This window comes from Pinus tabuliformis, chromosome 8 (genome assembly GCF_031772625.1).
Source record: "Pinus tabuliformis cultivar Carrire ecotype Pingquan chromosome 8, CPIR1, whole genome shotgun sequence".
NCBI lineage: Eukaryota > Viridiplantae > Streptophyta > Pinopsida > Pinales > Pinaceae > Pinus > Pinus tabuliformis.
This window is the reverse complement of record NC_142294.1, coordinates 649,005,769-649,018,970: the sequence shown is the minus strand read 5'-3', so window position 1 is coordinate 649,018,970 and position 13,202 is coordinate 649,005,769. Positions and strand designations below refer to the sequence as shown.

Here is a 13,202-nt window from a genome sequence, read left to right as displayed (position 1 = left end):
ATTTAAAGAACTATCATTATGAATGATTATCCAAATCACTTTCACCAGTACAAAGTAGCATAAAAATTAAAATTTTTCATTGTCAATGATTATCTAAATCACTTTCATAATGATAAATCTTAGAAGTGAGTGAATTATAATATTAAAGGAAAATCCCATAAAATTTCTCCAAAAAATGTTCTTTCTAGGGTAAAATTCATGAACATGGGTTAATAGTTAATTTAGTAATGAATTTCAGTGGTCATAAAAGATGGTACCTTTTCTTAATCAACTGTTTGCACTTAATTAGAAATTTATATAAAATTGGGTGCTTATTGGTGTTTAGAATATCCTTTAGACTAATGTTTTTTTATGTTTAAAGTTAAAAATGTATATTACAAATTAAAAAAATAAAGACGGCCCATTATTGAGGATAGAAGATTAAGGAAAATGTATTTATTTTTTTTCCTTGCTTTATACAATTAGTCTTACTCCAAAAATTGCAACTACGCATTCCATGAATAGCTAATAAAATACATCAATTAATTAATTAAGAACATTGTTGGGACAATGATTGCCACAAATCCCATCAATCTCTCATGTGGTAGTCACTTTAGGAAAAGCCAAATCCATTATCCCCTACATTTAGTTAATTTCCTTTCATCCATCATTTGTAATATTCTTGGAAGTATAAACTTTGAATAACATTATGTCACTAAACTTCATCATTATATAGTGTACTTTTAGAAACTTTTCGAAAGCAATTACTTCTTTTACAAAACATCTTCCACTTTGAGTGAAAAAACATCTTTAGGTTGCTTGACATTTATGGATTGAGCTTCTCCAAAGATAAGAACTGGGTTACAATCCCACTCAAAGTGCATGACATTTATGGATTGAGCTTCTCCAAAGATAAAAACTCGGTTACAATCCCACTCAAAGTACATATATAATAAATTATATGGTTATTTGGATAACCAACATGGTCTTCAAGGACATGCACATGTACCTCACAACTACACTCTTCTCCATATGCAATAATTATTGACTAACTATCACTTTAAATGTGATATGGAGTAGCATTACTAGGAAAACAATGGGTGATTCATTAACAATCTCTACTTTGTTGTGCACAATTCTCCGCTAAAACTTCTATGTATCATGACTCTTTTAACTTTTTCATTAATGATTCCGTACAATTCTCCGCTAAAACTTCTATGTGTCATGACTCTTTTAACTTTTTCATTAATGATTCCACTTTATTTTCAAGTATCAAAATTTCATTATTTAGTTGCGGTACTTCACTTATGGAAACTTTTAGTATTTATATTTTAACACCAATTTTTCCTTTCCCTCTTATGGAAAGTCTCCACTAAGTAGCTTATACACATTCAAATGCACTAAGCTAATTATTTCTTGATTTCCAAAAATATCAATGAAAAATCTTACTTTTTTTTCAACTTTAATGTAGATTAGAGAAGGTGCTAGTTAAGTTGCAAGCACTAGATTAATTAAACTATAGTTAAATTAAGTCACAGGTACTAGGTAATATGTAGCCCTTGTTATGTATTATGTATTATGTAGCTACTAGCTACAACTTGAGTGAGCCTAATGGTTAAGAGCATGTGTTTCTTTCTAAAAGTTCACATGTTCAAAATGAGAAAGATACTATGCCTAGATATTTACCACTTAAAAAATATTTGTTTTTCACCAAACCACTCTCCACTAGCCAATTTTTATATAAAAAAAACAATTTGAAATCTAATGATCAAGTTTAAATATGCCCTTGAGCTTCTTCTCACAATTTTTCTTTTTTATAGTATTTCTAATAAATCATTTTAACCAGACTCCTCTTCACTCTCGTATGGTCTTCCACACAACTTTGAGTTCTCTCATAGAGACTGCTTAATTTGAATTTGTAATTTCAAATGAATTCTAATAAAGAGTGCTTCAATTCCATGGTACCCTTTTGTATGTTTTTTTTGGTTCAAACTACGGGTTCCCTTTGGTGTATTTTTCTTTTCAACTAGTCATGTAACAAGTACAAAAAATTCAATCAATTGTTCTTATAATATTATCTTACCCATGTAAAAAACCACGCTAAGTCATATATATTAGTGAATTGCTTAACGAATTCATTGCAAACGATAAACAAGACTCTTATCCTTCCTCATTATGTTAAGGTGATATATTCATTTCTAAGAGGACGTCTGGTTCACAAATGACTGTCTTATGCAAACATATCAACATGGTTCAAAGTTCTTTTGTGTATTGGTATTTGAAACGTTCAAACGAAATGAGTCTCGAAGATTCAATATAATTCATTAACGTTTTACCATTTTAACAATGTGATTTTTAACTAAAACATTCACCATTTTCAAGTCTCTCATAAACTAAAATTATGAACATTAAATTTCTGAGTCTCTACCCTTCGTAGACAGACAATAAGAATCTCCACTAGAACGACTATTGTTTCAAGGCTTTATGAATGTCCCCAAAGTGTTTGAAATCTCCCCTATGAAAAGAAAACACCTAAATCAACGTTCATTATCAAAGCAAATACAGTTTTTTAACCAATCAGCGCAGAGCTCCGCTTAAGACTAGAGGGAAGTTACTCTTCTCAATTTGCGAATCGAGACAACACGAAACTAAAGTACAAGAAAATAAGCAAAACAAGCACATCCAGAAAAGAATACCCATGGTGATTTAGCATAAATTACAGTTGCTCCAAAGAGCAATGTACATGAGGAATATAGATATATTACACAAATATTAAAGAGCTAGGTACATGAGGAATATCACCTAGTAAATGGGAATACATTTCCTGCAACTAATAAATTGATGAAAGGGAAATTTACATTTTCGAAGACCTGATTGCCACATCTACCAACGCGACCACCATGTGACGAGTCGGTAGCGGGTCACGGCGAGTCGCTCTCTGCTGAATGGAGACACAAACGTACGCAGTGGGAAGACGACAGATGTCCTTCACTTCTGAAAATTTATTTCAGTGTTTATGTCTACTTCCAGGCAAGTTTGTCGCGCATCTAATTTTCTATGTCAGTTACAATATCCTACTCCTTCTGTCTTCTGCTGGTAGAAAACCCCTTGATCGGAAGCCCGTGTGCAGAGTCGACGAGGGTTTAGTAAAATGGATATACAATTTGAATTTTACTAGGGCATTTGATTATAGGAGCACCTTCGTCTGGTCAGACCGGGGTGGGGCACGAAGAAGGTGGGTATGGCGATGGCGATGAAACAAGTACTGAGAAGCATTTTAATTACTCTCTATCTATGTACACGTACACGCTTCGCAACAGCTGATCCGGAGATCTCTACCGTTTGGAGCGGTTGTGGAAATAGCGGCAATTATACATATACAAACGGTAGCGCGTTTCAGCTTAATCTGAACAAGGTTTTGGATTCACTGGTGAAAAATGTTTATGCCAGCGGATTCAATACCTCTAGTATTGTTTCTCAGGGGGGAACCAGCAATAGTACTGTTTACGGGCTTGTCCAGTGCAGGGCAGATTTAGATTCTTCCGATTGCAAACAGTGCGCATCCACGGCTAAAACAAATCTTGTTCAGGGATGCCACAACACTTCTGGATTCATTCAACTAGACGGCTGCTTCTTGCGGTACGACAATCATAACTTTTACAACGACATTGAGAGTAGGAAGAGTTTGCTATATAATGTTCTCTGCAACACTGACAATAGCAGTCAGCCACAGCAGTTCACAAATGCTGTTAAGGCCCTGCTCTCAAATGTTACCGCTCGAGCTACGGAGGCTCCCAAACTTTTCGCTGTAGATTCAGCTGCTGCGCCTGGTAATTTTTCGCAGAATATATACAGCTTGGCGCAGTGTTGGAGAGATCTGTCCCGAACAAGTTGCGGATCATGCCAAACAGACGCCTTGTCATATATATTCCGATGCCAGAGTGGAGCTGTTGGGGCACAATTCGCAACTAAGAACTGCTATTTGCGTTACGAGGTCTATGAATTTTTCAACACTTCCGTTCTCTCTCCGCCGACAGGAGAAAGTCCTCCAATATCTTCTGGTATGTTCTTACATTGTTTACCATGATAAGGAATATGGTATTGTTTTTAGGATTTTGTTTTGGTGAAATAAAACATAGCCAATTAAATTAGAATTGTTGTGCAAATTTTGCAGAAGGCAAAAAAGCTAATGTTCTTGGGATAATTCTGGGCGTAGTAGCTGCCACGGTTGTATTAATTGCACTCATAGGCATTTGGATGTGGAATATTTGCTATCGTCAAAAACGTCGGCAAGAGATTTATCGAACCGGAGGTCCTGAACTTGCAGCTAACTTACTCACTGTTAAGGACCTAAGGTGCTTCTGATTACGTTGTGTGCAAGATAAATAGACACATTGTAATTGCTTTTGCAGGTGGGGAAGCAGATTCTGGCTTAAGGTCGAGCATAGCGAATCCGGAGCTCATTTACAGGTACGAAATTCTGAGAGAGGCCACCTCCAATTTCAATCTAGAGAACAAACTTGGAGATGGAGGTTTTGGATCCGTGTATAAGGTGAGAGTTTAATATCTCTTACAATTAAATAAATTAGATATTCGGAAATAGCAGCACCTAGTAAAATTGGAGAAAAAAAAAAATTGAAGTTTGTCGATCTGCAGGGGATTCTGCCTGATGGCAGAGTGATTGCAGTAAAACGGCTCTATATGGGTACAAGGCATGCAGATGCTGAATTTCTGAATGAAGCGAATCTTATCAGTGGTGTTCAACACAGGAATCTAGTGAAATTGCTTGGTTGCTCAGTCGAAGGCTCAGAAAGGCTGCTAGTTTACGAATACCTCCAAAACAGTAGCCTCGACAGATTTCTATTCGGTTTCTACTCGTTCTTAATCCCTGCATGCTTCTTGGATTCCTTTATTTTATATGTAGTTTCAGCTAATATATTTATGGTCTGTGATGCATTGCAGATACAACAAAACGACATTTACTTGACTGGAAACAGAGATATGAAATAATAGTTGGAACTGCACGTGGTCTGGCCTATCTTCATGAAGAATCTCATATTCGGGTTATCCACAGAGATATTAAAGCCAGCAATATTTTGTTAGATGATAAACACAGACCCAAAATAGCAGACTTTGGGTTAGCCAGATTCTTTGCAGAAGATCAGAGCCACGTCAGCACTCGAGTTGCAGGAACCTTGTAAGGATTTTCTCCTAGGATTCCCAACTAATTGTTTCAATAAGTTACAGACGTACATGAATCAATTAGAACTCATATATCTGAATATGGATAATATTGTTTTGAGGTAGCTATGTTATGGAGATTTGATTGCGTATGAAACTGTGCAGAGGTTACATGGCCCCTGAGTACGCCTTACGCGGACAGTTGACAGAGAAAGCAGATGTGTTCAGTTTTGGAGTGCTTCTACTTGAGATTATCAGCGGACGAAAGAATCAGAGTTCTGATGAAGACATGGAGTTTCTCATAGAAGGCGTATGTTTATGTCGATGTCATCTTAATTTTCTCAATTCCTTATAGTATCACATCCCTTGCTAACTAAAGTTTTTATGTTTTTGTTGATATGACCAAACAGACATGGAGACTATATACAGCAGATAGAGCTTTAGAAATTATGGATCCCACATTGGAGGCCGGTTATTCGTCGGAGGAAGGGATTAAAGTAATTAAAATTGGTCTTCTGTGCACGCAAGCAGCTCCTGCTTTGCGGCCTTCAATGTTCCGGGTGGTGGCGATGCTGACAAGTGAAACCGAGCATCTTCCTTCGCCCACAAAGCCTGCTTTCGTAGATCTGGATATCGCGAGCGATCCTCACCATGTTAAACGTGGTAAATTTATTGATTCAGACAAAACATCAAGCAGTACGGCAACTTCTTCTACGACACGTTCCGATATCCATTCTGTAGCTGCTGATCCTTCATCAGGCATTCTGGAGCCGAGGTGAAAATCAGACAATGCCTCTTTGGCATTATAAGCATTATTTCTTAGTAATGGTAGAATGGTTTTTAAATCTGGGAATCGTTTACATTTGTCTACTGTCACCATAGAATGGATTGAGTAGATTTAGACTTTTAATCTTGAATGTGATGAGGTCTTTGAGTAAAACGTGGTCTTTCACGAAGATACTTCGATTCAAAGAACGCGTGATCGTGGCTTAGGAAATCAGTTGACATCAATGTTATTTTAAATATATAAAATGCTGTGTTATGTTTTATCCTTTTCACACTTAATGGAGATAGTAGTTTTATTGAAAGTTATAATTTTATTTATGAATTTGTGTCTGGTTGCTGTTAAATGATGTAATTTAACTTGTTGACTTAGTTTGGGTGTTTTCTTAATTTGGTTTAGGTTAGTTGAAAATCTGCTACTGGATTGTTGTTAATCTTTGAGTCCATCATAATTATGTTGTTGATAGCTAAGTCCGAGCGGTTCCAGTATTTTCCTTCATACTTGTGTTTGCTTATAATTTAATATGGTATTAGAGTTTGTGGGTAAGCCTTTTTATAGAGTGGAGAACAAATAAATTGTGGAAGAGTGGATATATATATTAGTGAACTATTCCTTAGGTGAAACGTGGCTAAAGAATCCCAGTGAGAAGGTGAAGATAATCGAGGGTATGGCAGTGAAACTCTTGGCTTTTTATCGGCGTGTTAAGAAACCTGGCTTTTGTATGCAAAAAAAACTGCCATCAAAGACAAGTCCGTCGTTACAGAGCTGTTGTTCTTCAACTCTTGTGCCCGGAAACAACTTGGAACAGCTACGCAGTAACAAGCAGAGGTATCAAGTTTGAGTATTAATAGTGAACTAGATATCTATGGGTCTGAATAACGAAGATTGCAGAAGTGCTGCTTCGCCCTGTGTTTCTAACCCAGCTCAACTGTTCCTTTTTGCCTGGCAATTCATTGCAGGAACAACAACAAATCATTCATAGTTTAAACAAATCATTCATAGTTTAAGTTTTTGTACGATAAGGGATCTGAAACGACCATGAATCGATTGCATGGATGATTTCGATTGGATGAAATAGGCAGGAATTACAAGCGACCGAAATGCCATCTCTTATTGTCTGTGATAGTTCATTGATAGTGTTGGATGCTTGCCATGGTATCCATTGGTAGTAGTGCAATGCTGGTCAATTTATTTAGGGTCGGAATTGGAATGAAGGTCTTTATACGTAGTAGTATAATGTTATGTTCTTTATGTTATCTAAGTTTTGTTATTATAGGTTGGTTTAGTTTCTACTTTAGAGGTGCATAACAGTAATGTGTCTGATGGTAATCTAGCACTTTATTTTTGTCAGTTTTGAAGGTTTTTTAGAGGTGCATAACAGAATGGTAATATGTGGTTTATTTTGTCTTTTCAGAGGTGCATAACCGTAATGTGTCTGATGGTGATCGGTTGTTTATTTTGCCTTTTTAATATGTTTGATTTTGTTTTTTTAATATGTTTGATCTTGTTCAAATAGGAGATTTATTTAAATTTCAAGATATATTTGAAGTTTAAAATATATGAGATTTTGTTCTTAATTTAGTTTTTTAATTTATCAAATGTACTGTTTAGCCATAAAAAAAAATTCCTTTTTGATTTTTTATAAAATCTCAAAAATATATTTTTAGTTTGTAAACACAAATTTTTTATAAAATCTCAAAAATATATTTTTAGTTTGTAAACACAAAAAAGGTAAAAATCACGATCAATCTGGATTTTGCTCAGAACATACAAAGTTTTTTAAAACGGAAAAGAGCTAGGTCGGTGCATGTTGAAAGCGCTCTATCAGTGACAGACTTTCGGAGGATTCATAGTTGTGTCCACAAGGTTAGCGTCTGGAAGAAACTGGCAACAACATAGATTTGCACTTAATTTCGTAGCGAAGAAAGTATGACAACATATCTCACGAAGAATTATAAATAGATTGGCCCAGAGGATTGAGATTTTTCCTTTAGTTGTATTCACCCTTTACAACTTATAGTTGTACATATTGAATAAATCTCTCGTTATTTATCATATTATTAGCTTCTTTGAAAAATGGCTTTTACAAGTAATATGGCACAAACACGAGGACAAGCTTTTACCGGCAAGAAGTAGGAGACAAGTTTTTCTTTGTTACCAAGAAGTAGTAGTTTTTTCAAGTTTTTCTTTGTTACCAAGAAGTAGTAGTTTTTTCTATGAGGATAAAGACCATTCTACGAATTCAAGAATATTAGAAATCAATGGAGAATGTGTTTTGAGAGTTTGATAAAGCAATTTTGCAATCCATAATTAATGTTCAATGAAATTAATTAACAGAATTGAAGAAAAAGGAGAACAAGTCTAATTATTAGATCTAAAGTTCAGTGAAAGAACCAATTTTTCCGAGGATAGTAGGAACAAATAGTACAAGGAAAGCCTTGAATATCATGGAGTTAGTTGGTTAGATAATGACCAAGTGAAAATAGTGAAGCTTCAAACACTATAGAGATAGTTTGAAATCGTAAAGATGTAAGAGGTAGAAAACATTGACTAATTCATGACCAAAGTGATGAGAATTGTGAATTAGCTTGGGATTCATGGAGAGACAATTGTAGTTTGAAAAATTGTTGAAAAGCTGTGTAGAAGCTACTTAAGAAATTTGAGATGGTTGTCATTGCAATAAAGAAGTTTAAAAACCTACCTAAACAAATAGTAGAACTGATGGGATCTCTTTTGTCTCATGAATCGAGAATCAAGATGAAAGAACAATCTTTAAAACATGCCTTCAAAGCTCAGGGATCTATTGGAAGAAGAATATGTAGAGGAAAAAAAGGTAGAGGTAATCATTGAGAAGAAGAAAGAACATCAAAACAGTAAAATCAGTGTAAATACTCTTGGAAGAAGAATATGTAGAGGAAACAAAGGTAGAGGTAATCATTGAGAAGAAGAAAAAACATAAAAACAGTAAAATCAGTGTAAATACTCTTAGAATCACAGGGGGATAGGAAAAAGATATGGAAACTGTGAAAGTAAATTCAAAAGGAAACAATTGGATCTAAGCAGAAGTAGAGCAGATGTGTCCAACATTTAAGAACGAACAATTGGGACAATGTTCATCTCATGTCAAACCGGTGAAGAGGATTAGAACAAGGACCTTTGGTTGCTAGACAATGGTCACAACAATCATATGATAGGTAATAAAACATTGTTTTTTAGCATTACTGGCATTATTAGGTTTAGGAAAAGGTGTTGTGTCAATATTAACCAAACAAAAGGACAAGAGAGGCATTCTTAATGTTGTTGGAATAAGGAATTACTGAGAGCAGGTCAGGGGGAGTGAATTAGTAATTACTACAAATTTTAAATTTTAATCCCAAATCTTACATTCTCTTTTAATTTATAAATCACTCATGTGGGCATTCACAACAAAATACATAAGCAACAATGTAAGCCATTGACATGAACACACACACCATTGATATGATAAACATACACATATGGACACCGAGATTTAACGTGGAAACACAAAAGGGAAAAAATGCCAATATGTTTGTTATTATGATGTAATTTAATCTCTTACTCAATTACATCAATTTATTTGTGAGCACCCACTCACAGGAAACCCCAACCCCCTTAAAATTAGCAAGCCACAACTTGTTGAGACAACCCAACCTCTTATAATTGGAGGCCACAACTTGTTTTAGCCAACTGTCCTATTTTTCATACAATTTTCAAACTAAAGACAATAGACTACCTCTATTACACCAAATATAAGAACCTAGACTATTGTCTCTTACAACTCCTGCCTCTCTACTCTACAACCACACACTCAATTTCCCTCTTCTTTTCTCCTTCAGTTTTTTCGCACACCCTGGTCTTCTCTTCACCTTCTCAGCATAAGCAACCCACAATTCACACACAACTCACACATTCTTTCAACTCACCATACAAATCTGTTATCTCACACATATAACTCAGTGCTTTATGAGTTTTTGTTCCACTACTACATAGAGAAAGATGTATTCTATCAACTCATGCATCATATAGTATGGGTTACTAATATTCAATAAAGAGCCTAAGTCATAGGGGCTTCACTCAATGAACCTCTAAAATATCACATGCATTCATGGGATATTAAAAAATACCCTTAGTTTGACTATATATTGAAAAATGCTTCTAAAAATCACATTATTTAACCCCCTACCAATACAAACCTAATACACTTTCCTAATTTTAAAAACTCCTACTTTCATTACATATTGTAGATATCCATTTTCTCATTAGCATTTTTTATACTTGTTTATATTTTTTCATTAACTTTGAGCTCCTTTTTTATACTTCCAATATAAAAACCTTTACCCCTTATATATGTCCTCCAATATATCATGTCATTTTTTTTTCAATATATATATCTCCCAAAATGAATGCACGTGGTATGGTATTTCTCCCCCAGTTAAGCCTCTCGTGGCCTGAGTATCGACACAATTTACTTTAAGCAACAAGCACATACATATTGTCCATATTTTTGGGCACGCTATCATAGCTTTTAATTACACAACATAGCTCCATTTGCTCATTAAATGAACTGATGCATAAATGTTGAGATCTAGAATGTCTCTCTTTAATGTAGGCAATGCTCCATTAATTCTTTGAGTTTCATGTTCCTTGTTTCCTTACTTCTCAATTCTCCCAAGTTTTCATTAATTCTAGTAGAAACTTTGTAACGCTCTCCATATCTATGGGCATGCCATCATAGATTTTAGTTACACAACATGGCTCTATTTTCTCATTAAATGAACTGATGCATAAATGTTGTGATCTAGAGTGTCTCTCTTTAATCTAGGTAATGCCCCATTAATTCTTGGAGTTTCATGGTCCTTGTCTCCTTGCTTCTCAATTCTCCCAAGTTGTCATTAATTCTAGTAGCAATTTTTATCAAAGTTTTTCCAACTCTAGTGACTCTTCAGATATGGCATAACTACCAAATACAGTGGTGTGACATCGACGTTGTTGACCCATTCAAGCCTTTGAACATATTCCCTAACCCTTTGTGATAAGCTCTCATAACTTAAGTAGTTTCCAACATGTTCATCTTACACATGTTAATCCCTTAATGTTCTTTGTAATTAGCCTGAAAGCCGTGAGTCACTTAACACACAAAAATTGTCACAAAATCGATTCTGGGAGCACGTTCTATCATTTGTCTGAACTATCAACTGACGAAAATGTTTCCATCTCCATGAATCTATTGCCTCATGTCTTTTTAACGTGCCTCACCTCTAAAATTCCAAGGACAAAACTTCGATCCTATGCATCTTGGTTGGTCCACTCCTCTATGTCGCTTGCACCCTTCCAATTAGTTGACAACTCCATCTATCTGCCATGATGTCTCAGAGCCTCATCAACCCAGAGAACCTACTTGCAATAAACTTAATAACCTTCGAGGTCTTTGGCCTTCCAAGGTTTGGTATTATTAGAAAATTAGAAAGGAAGAAAGATTTTATTTATATAGATAATTACGTGTGACTTTCTTATCTTTATGTTCTCATTTTATTCTTTTAGTTCATTAAGCAATTACCAAAAAAATAAGACAAAGATCATAGACACTAGATATAGGCGGACAACAAGGGAAAACCCCCTATCTAGGGGAAAATCCAGTCAAAATATCTTCCTTCAATAGTTTTCTGGAGACTCTTCCGCCTAGACACAAACCTCCAATCACCAAGTCAACCTCATTTTCCAGCAAATTCGACCTAGCAAAGAGCAGCAGCAACAACATCTTTGACTTGACAATAAATACTTTGATCTCCTAGAGGAATCCACACGAGATATAAATAGCCCAAAATTTATATCTTGCATTTTTCTCCCTTCTTTCCCAATTTGGCACTCCTTTTAATCTCCTTTCCAACTTCGCACTTTTTCCATATCTTTCTTCTGGATATCGGACTTGTGTGAGAGAGAGTGAATGCCCCAAATGAATTCAAACTGCTACAATATATAGGCTTCTGGTGAGGTCGAATTATCCATTTTGCAGCTGAATTGATCTCCTTGAGGCCGACTTTGTGTGAAGGATTCAAATACCTAATTTGATTCAATAATAAATCTTTTTACATGATTCAAAAGCCCAAGAAGGGTCTCATCAAATGTAAAATCCTTAGGTCCTTATACTACTAGTGTAAATACTTATTGTTATTAGTGCAACTCCCTTATTATATTGTTGTGCCCATGTAGTCCCCATATTGTTACTATTGTGCCCCATAGAAGCCCACTATTGTTATTGTTGTGCCCTTACATTCTTATTGTTATATTGGCTCTAATTATATTATGACCCCTTAGACTCATATATATATAAATGAGGTATTTTCATTTGTATCGTCCAATAATTTTTCATTTGTGTAATGTAAAGGAGGTTTCCCCCTTGAAGAGGCTACTTTCGAATGCGTTGATCTATCTTTTCTATATTTTTGTGAGCTAGTTTCATAACATTTCGTATCATAGCTTTGGATTCTAGGGTTTCGTTGATCCAAAATGGTTTGTGTGGCATGTTCACTATAACTTTTTTTCTGCAATGTGTCAGAAGATAACACAAAAAACCCATTTGAGATGAAATCTTTATAAACCTTAGGTCCAAATTTTAGACCTTGTCTCGCTATATTTCCGGAGATATGATCTGAGGAATTTAGGGTTTTGGTAAGCTCCAGAATTCCATCTCAAATAGATCATCATGGAATTGTCGCTCTACTTTTTTGTATACGAAGTTTTAGATTCTGAAATTAGAACCTATTTGAGCCAAAATCTTGATGAAACTCAGGCACAAATTTCAGATCTTGTTTCGCTATATTTTCAGAGATATGGTCCGAGACATTTAGGGTTTTTACAGGCTCCCGAATTACACCCCAAATAAGTGACCTTGGAAAAATCGTCATAACTCTCTCTCTGAGCATCTGATTCAAATTTCATAAAAATTGACAGAAAGAAGACAGATTGTAGGTTGTTGGGTACAATTTTCATAACCTAAGGTTGAAACAGTGACATGTGGCACATCGTAGAATTTTTCTCTATTGAACAAGTCTATAATTAGTTCATCGCGGGAGATTGGACATAACACTTTATTTGGGAATCCAATTGCGATTAAACTTGTGAGGTTAGAAAGAGGACCCAGAGGACTATCACAGACCTACATTTCAAAACTTAAAGATATGAAATTACATAGTTACAGTCGTTTAAATATCGAGCTCCTAAAAACAAGAAAAAGCAA

The 13,202-nt window shown here is 35.2% G+C and overlaps 1 protein-coding gene across 1 annotated transcript; it reads left to right on the top strand.

Annotated features, from left to right (window-relative positions):
- Positions 1-3,029: 3,029 nt before the first annotated feature.
- On the top strand, positions 3,030-6,161 carry LOC149237204 (cysteine-rich receptor-like protein kinase 2). Its single transcript, XM_089366776.1, has 7 exons — positions 3,030-4,040; positions 4,154-4,291; positions 4,392-4,531; positions 4,636-4,846; positions 4,942-5,176; positions 5,326-5,470; positions 5,571-6,161. The coding sequence occupies exons 1-7, from the start codon at positions 3,221-3,223 to the stop codon at positions 5,937-5,939; spliced, it is 2,058 nt and encodes a 685-aa protein (XP_089222902.1). The 5' UTR covers positions 3,030-3,220; the 3' UTR covers positions 5,940-6,161.
- The last annotated feature ends 7,041 nt before the right edge of the window (positions 6,162-13,202 follow it).

What these genes read in the sequence shown, in the direction of transcription:
- LOC149237204 (XM_089366776.1), top strand. Translation starts at nt 3,221, where the DNA reads ATGGCGATGGCGATGAAACAAGTACTGAGAAGCATTTTAATTACTCTC. An exon ending in AAGTCCTCCAATATCTTCTG is followed by an intron (nt 4,041 to 4,153) that starts GTATGTTCTTAC and finishes CAAATTTTGCAG; the next exon opens with AAGGCAAAAAAGCTAATGTT. An exon ending in AGAGATTTATCGAACCGGAG is followed by an intron (nt 4,292 to 4,391) that starts GTCCTGAACTTG and finishes TTGCTTTTGCAG; the next exon opens with GTGGGGAAGCAGATTCTGGC.